Genomic DNA, 7,270 nt, shown 5'->3' on the forward strand with positions numbered 1-7,270 from the left:
GTAGTCACAGAGCAGCGATCTGTTCCCGTCCGTCCGCGAAACCGATAGGAAGCACCGCCGCTGCGGCGGTACGGGCGGCCCGCGGTGGGGTGGGCTTTGTTTTTGTTTTTGTTTTTCTTTAATTTTTTTCTCTCTGCTCGTTCCTGCTGGAGAGCTTTCTGCAGGCCGCGCTGGAGCGGCGCTCCCCGTGCCCGAGGTTTCTCGTGCCCTCCGGCCCTGCTGCTGAGCGGGGCGCGAGGAAGCGTCACACTCCTCACTCACGTCCCCGCCTTGGCGACAGCGGTGCTTCGTGCCTGTGTTTCTGGGTGTGCGCATGGAGCGGGTTCTTGCAGTGCGCTCGCAGGAGAGCGGTAACATACGGCGCATCAAAATAATGTGTCTCTCTTGCAGATAAGCCCCCAGGATAATGCGGGTCTTGCAAATAAGCCCCAAAGGTCCACTGGGCAGAGCGGTAGGAAGGCTATGTGAAGAAAGAATGCAGTAACCCAAAGGATGGGATGTTCCCATGCTTTTCCCCTCTCCTTTTTAAGTATAAGGTGTTCTCTGAAGCCGGTGGTTGATACGCTATCAAAAGGAGTGCTGTCCCCGTTGCCCTGATGCTAGCAATTACTACAGGCTGCTTGCAAGGGGTGTTTTTGTTTGTCAGAGACCGGAACTGCACGTTTCGTGATCGGTTATATCTGCCAAGTTACCTCAAACAGCGCTAGTAAAAACCCTCAGTAGATATTCCTGAAGAGAAACTTCTTCTCATTGTATGATTGCAGAGCGCTGCTCTGACAAGTCTTGTTCGGTGCCGTTGTTCATCATGGCTTACTTCCTGCCTTGGCTTGTAGAAAGGAAAAGTTTTAAAGGTGTCTTTCTTGCCTTGCTGCAGAAAATCCTCAAAAATGGGCAAAGGTGATCCTAAGAAGCCGAGAGGTAAAATGTCTTCATACGCCTTCTTTGTGCAAACCTGCCGGGAGGAGCACAAGAAGAAACATCCAGATGCGTCAGTGAACTTCTCAGAGTTCTCAAAAAAATGCTCAGAACGATGGAAGGTAGGAGGAATGGCATAAAAACCACGCACAAAACCTTAAGCAACTGCCTCGCGTGAAATATTACTCAAAATTGTCAATGACTTGTGTAAAAGCTCAGCTTCCAGATACATAGGAAGTACACTTATGAGGTGAATAACTGTCCGTTGCTCCTGCCTTACCTTTAGCTCCCCCAGCTGAAATTTTAGAACGGACCTGGATGTGCTGTCAAATTTTAGTGTTGTTTTAATTGCCTTACAGACTATGTCTTCTAAGGAGAAAGGGAAGTTTGAAGATATGGCAAAGGCTGACAAGCTTCGTTACGAAAAAGAAATGAAAAACTATGTACCACCTAAGGGGGAAACAAAAAAGAAGTTCAAGGATCCAAATGCACCGAAGAGGCCTCCGTAAGTTGTTTTCTGGTTAGGCTATATTGTTCAGGACTGTCACACTGGAGTGTATCTCTAAAATGATCGTTTCATCTAAGTTTGGGAGCTTCAGAAGTGCGAGATGACTTGATTTTCCTGGCCAGTGGTGTTAAGATAGGCTGAAAATTTAGTAACAAATATTAGGCTTTTGTTTTCGGGTTGATCCGCTTCAAGTTGGAATAATGTCAGCCTCTAAAAGCAGATGCAAAAATCTACAGCGCGCAGTTCTGACTGGTGTTTCCAACTTCTGTAAAAAGGGATCATTCTGATGGAAAGCGGTGGTAAAATACTTGCAGCCATTCTCACCACCTGTTGGCTTGAGCAGGAATTTTAGTTGGCAGTCCATTTGAATGTAGAGCCTTGTGCACAAAACAGGCTAGAGGGATGATCATGCTCAAAACCGGCTTGGAGAATTAACATTTCAGCCAGAACATAAAGACTACTGAGTTCAGGTTCACCTAGTACTAGACACCGATGCTTTGTAGGAATACATCGTGTGTGTGTGTGTGTGTGTGTGTGTGTCTAACGAATTAATGCTGAAAGGCGTGGGGAAGTCTTTACTGGGGCTGATGCTGTCATCCTGAAATCCTAATTCTCACAACGAATTCTTGCTGTTTTCACGCCTTCGGTAGTTCTGACATATCATTTGCTCTCCTGTGACCATTCAGTCATTCTCTTAAGAGCTTACTCTGCATATGGTTTATAAAATTGGCTCCTATGAGGGTCCTGCCAAAAATGAGACCGGATGCGCCGCATTACTTGGAGACGAGTGTGTGTTAAGTTTTCAAGGTAGTTTGTTTAGTTCTAATATCTTCAACTGTAATTAATCTTCGCTTCGCTTCTAGGTGATGTTCCAAAGTAAATAAGGTCAGAAAACTTCTTGTTACAGTAGGTTAAAGTCTCAAATCAAAATACTTATTTTTTTTTCCTGTGTGTCTGTAGTTCGGCTTTTTTCTTGTTTTGCTCTGAGTTTCGTCCAAAAATCAAAGGAGAACATCCTGGTCTGTCCATCGGGGACGTCGCAAAGAAACTGGGAGAGATGTGGAACAACACCGCTGCAGATGATAAACAGCCTTACGAAAAAAAGGCTGCAAAGCTGAAGGAGAAGTATGAGAAGGTAATGCTGACGCTTCTGGAGGTGGTTTGGGGAGAACAAACCTCGGCTGAGACGTTTTTCCATTCTTGTGTACCCAAATATTTGATGTTGCACGTTACTACTAATGACAAATGTCGTAGTTGGAGGACAATGTCACTCAAAGGGGCGCATGGTACGTTATTATAACAGAATCGGAGTCCTTTGTGTTGACTGTTTCTCATTCATCTGTAATTCAGGGCCATCGATGGTGGTTTAATAGATACCATCGTGTCTGTATTGTTATTAAAACAATAGGTCACAGCAGTATCTGAGTTAAGATGGTAGTATTAAGTAACATCAGTGAAGAATAAAATGTTTCTCTTGTTTTAGAGGTGTTACGTATCCCCAAATGTTAAAATGATTGAAATACATAGATGCTATTTTTAGTTTATCATTGGGGTAATGACAAAACACTTGTAAGACGCTAGCACTAGATGTGTTTTTTCCTCTATCCACCTCTTTTCTAGTAATTAACAGAGTTAATAATACTTATGAAGCAGTATATAATAGAATTTCTTGAATTATTCAAGCTAAACCCCATCATAATAATGGGAGCAGCAGTCACACATTGCACGCCCAGAGTAATACTGTATGTGTTCTTTGTTCGTGAGGCAGATTCCCATCAGAAGGTGAGGAAGCCGTGTCGGGAGGGGATGCACTGCCAACATCTGCGCTGATGCTTTGTAGTGGGTCAGCACCCACCTGTAGCTGCTGTATGTCACATACAGGATCACCAGGGTATCTGGCTGGGTGTGCGTGCCATGGCCTTCCTCTGGGGGCGGCTCCTGCTGGCTAACAAAACCACTTCAGAATTGTAGCATGATAGTGAACAAGGTGGCCTCTGCGAGACGTGCCACGTGCTGGAGAGGGGCTGTAGGTGTAGAATGTTTCCTGTGTTGTCCTGATGCAGCTTCAAGCTCTCAGCATGCTGGGTGGTTTTCACATCCAGTGGCGACAGCGCGTAAGAAACTTTATACGTGGCACAATTGGGAATCTTTAGTCTGAGACACCTTCAGTTTTGTAGGATTGGCTTCATTTCTTACGTTTACAAATGGGTTTCTAAGGTGCAGGAATCTCAGTATTCCACCGACTGCCTTTTGCTTAGTGGGTATCGTCTATTGTAAAAACTTAACGCTAAGTTTTAAGGGAGTGTGAGATGAGTGGTGTGATGTTGGCGGGATGGGGAATGTTGGAAGATCTGGGCCATCTGCACCAAGTTGCTCGCATGTCCCTCTAGCTGGTACATTTGAGAGTCCCACAGATCAGTTCTGTTTCTTAGGATTTTGGCTTAAAGCTGTGGAGTCGGGCTGTTCTTCTGTCTTGGTCTTCCACGTGCAGTTGTGACTTCCTATAACAGGAACTGAATTTCGTGCTTTATAAACCACTGGAATAAATTTATTGCATGCAGAAGGTGGCACTGTCTACCCTTTAATCAAAGTTCCTATACCTTTTATTTGGTAAACTTCAGTCAAGCAGAATTCTGCGTAATTGCTCTTAGCTGAGGCATAACATTGCAAGTATTACGCTGTGTTGTTTCAGTGTGTTTTGGGTGGCTAATTATAATGTTGTGCTTCAGGTAAGTACTTCTGTGTGCGTTTCTGTAGCCAGTGTAGAAGATAGGGCTGGAAGGGACCTTAAGAGATCTCCCTACTTCATTTCCATATGGGGAAATGGGTTCGGCTGTGCCTCTCTCCTCCGAGGCAGCCGCTCTTCCGACCCCTTATTAGAAGCCTGGCAGTGGAGACTCTTAACAGCCATAAGCAGTGAGTGGCAGCGTGCGAGTATCGTTTCTGTGTTCCAGGTTCCCATTCCCTTGTTTTTCTGCTGTTGGGCCTCAGTTCACCTGGGTGTAACTGAAGCCACAGCTCCAGGTCCTGCCCGGCGCGGCTGCGCGGGTAGCTCCGGTTTCGTGAATGTCATTTGGAAGTTGCTCAGAGCTCTCGAGTGGTTAAACTTTAAGAGATTCTTCCTGCTTTTCTCCTCCAAGGATATTGCTGCATACCGGGCCAAAGGGAAGGTTGATGCAGGCAAAAAAGTAGTTGCCAAGGCTGAGAAGAGCAAGAAGAAGAAGGAAGAAGAGGAAGATGAGGACGAAGATGAAGAGGATGAAGAGGACGAAGAAGAGGAAGAAGAGGAGGAGGAGGATGATGATGATGATGAATAAGTCTCTTTTAGAGCAATTTCTTTCTTGTCTGTAAAGCATTTAACCCCCCTGTACACAACTCACTCCTTTTAAAGAAAAAAAAATGAAATGTAAGGCTGTGTAAGATTTGTTTTTAAACTGTACAGTGTCTCTTTTTTTGTATAGTTAACACACTACCGAATGTGTCTTTAGATAGCCCTGTCCTTAGTGGTATTTCAATGGCCACTAACCTTGCCTGGTACAGTGTGGGGGTTGTAAATTGGCATGGGAGTTTTAAAGCAGGTTCTTGTTGGTGCACAGCACAAATTAGTTCTATTCGGGGATGTAGTTCATCTCTCATCTTCAGTTGTCTCTGATGCATCATAAAAATAATTGTCGTTCTGTTAATTGAATACCACTCTGTAATTGCAAAAAGGAAAAAGAAAGTTGCAGCTGTTTTGTTGACATTCTGAATGCTTCTAAGTAAATACAATTTTTTTTATTAGTATTGTTGTCCTTTTCCTAGGTGCCCTTGAAAATCATACTTTTTCTTTTCTCTCTCTCTCTTTTTTTTTTTTTTTTTTTTTGAGGGGAACTCATCTTTTGCTTTATTGAATGCCCGTTTGGGATCACGTGAATATTACAGTTTTCATCTTTCATATATCCAGCTGATAAACAAAGCTTTGATCTCCATACCCTGCATATTCATGATAGGGTAAGAAAAGAAGTACATAGGCGTGTGATGAAAGAGTATTCTTCCGTAACTGGAAACAAAACAAACCAATTGAGTCTCATCAAACCCATCCTTGTTCAGAAGTTTGTGAAATGTCATATTCTGTCGAGTTGCATGAATTTACCGGTCTTGGAGAGTTGAGAAGTATAGAGTTCAGTTCTACAGAAATGAAATACTTCTGGGGGGAGGGAGCGGGTGTTAAATTCTGTCCTCGGAGGACCCATAGGAAGAGCGTGTCCGTCCGTGCGGTGTAGAGCCATTTACAGGTGTGACTCCATTACCATGTAATGGAAGTTGGATTTGTAAATCTCCGAGCACTCGTGGGAGACGAACGTACCTAAAATGTGTAAAGTGAAAAGCATGAGATGACCGTATTATTTTTTGGTGACAGGTCTGGCGATGGCCGCGGGCTTTATACCATGAAACTCTCCTGGTAGCAAACGGCCCACGAGAAATGATTTTTCTTTCTAAGATTTCTATGAATGGTACCATTATTATTTGTTAAATCTATGTAAATTCATATTTGTATTCTTGAAATTCTAGTTTTAGCCCTTTAAACAAAGTTGTATATTGTCTCAAATTGAAAATGAGATAAGATGTATTTTTCCTGTTAGGTTTTATACCGCACTCTTGATGTTTGCCCATTTTTAAGTTAAATATAGCTGTATGGAAAAGTACATTTTATTAAATTTTGCATTAAAAAGTGAAATGTTTATGGTATACCAACAACGTCTAATTTGGTCAAATGCAGTTCTCTTCCAAAACCAAAGCCTGAGGGTTGGTTGTGTTTTTTTTTTTTTTTTTTTTTTTTTTTTTTTTGACTTATATTTAGTAAAACTTCAAGTGCTGGCAACTGTAACTATTTTCACATGTACCTGCTTTCCAGTTTGGGGGACAATTTGGCGACTTTGTGGTAACAAAACTATGGTTCTCTTTAAGTGCCAGTGTTTAAAAGGAGCAAAAAAAAAAAAAAAAAAAAAAACAAACCAATCCAAGGATTTTAAGAGGCTTTAATCATATATTAAAATCTTAAGACATTCATCTGACTTTCAGATTCTTATTTCAATTTGCATTTATGTATAACTTCAGGAGAAGTATTGAACATCTGAATCCTGGATGATACTAATAAACTAATAATTGCAGAGGTTTTAAATACTTAGTTAAGTGGCTCACTTAATATCCTGAGGGATTTCATTTCTTTGTGTTGGTATACATTTACGTCCCTGCTTTCTGTTTCAAACAGAAGGAAGACGCTCTTCAGAAGACTGATGCAGAATGCCTAGGACAGATGAGTTGTTCTCTTTTTATTTGGGTATCGCCCATTTAAATGATCTGAGCTGATGACAGAGTTTCGGTGCTGAAGGGTTTTGCGTTTCTCTGGACTGACAGCGGAAAGTCGATGGAATTCTTGTTCTTGGAACAAGCATACTCAAGGGGCTCCCCGTAGTCGTGTGCCTCCGTTGGCGGTGCTTGATGCTGTAGCACTGCCTGCGTCTCGGGGCTTAGCGGCCGATCACGGAGGGTGTGCTCAAGGCTGAAGGGGGCAGGTGGTTCCAAGGTTCTGAGGAAGAGAGACGGCAGCCTCAGCAGGGGCTGAGGACAGTGGAGAGGTGCAGGGCGTTCTCGAGAGCGGCCGAGGTTTCCTCATGAGCGGTTGGTAGGTGCCTGGAAGTCGGTTGAGCTTGCGCGTGCGCGTAAGATTGGAGGTGGGTTGTGTCTCCTAGGGAGCTGTCTTGAAATAATGAAACCACTGCATCTAGGGGAGAATCCCATCGCTGGGTGGATGAATTCTCTTAGAAGACAAGTTTCTGAGAGTTATGGCTGGAGGGTACCTCATTG

At 43.3% G+C, this 7,270-nt stretch overlaps 1 protein-coding gene across 1 annotated transcript; it reads left to right on the forward strand.

Annotated features, from left to right (window-relative positions):
* On the forward strand, window positions 875-6,413 carry HMGB1 (high mobility group box 1; the record flags this gene model as incomplete). The annotated part of the gene is given in 4 exon segments (XM_021378457.1): window positions 875-1,037; window positions 1,275-1,420; window positions 2,384-2,558; window positions 4,564-6,413. Coding segments are annotated over 4 exon segments (648 nt in total). The 3' UTR covers window positions 4,741-6,413.

Source organism: Numida meleagris, chromosome 1, assembly GCF_002078875.1.
Source record: "Numida meleagris isolate 19003 breed g44 Domestic line chromosome 1, NumMel1.0, whole genome shotgun sequence".
Lineage (NCBI taxonomy): Eukaryota > Metazoa > Chordata > Aves > Galliformes > Numididae > Numida > Numida meleagris.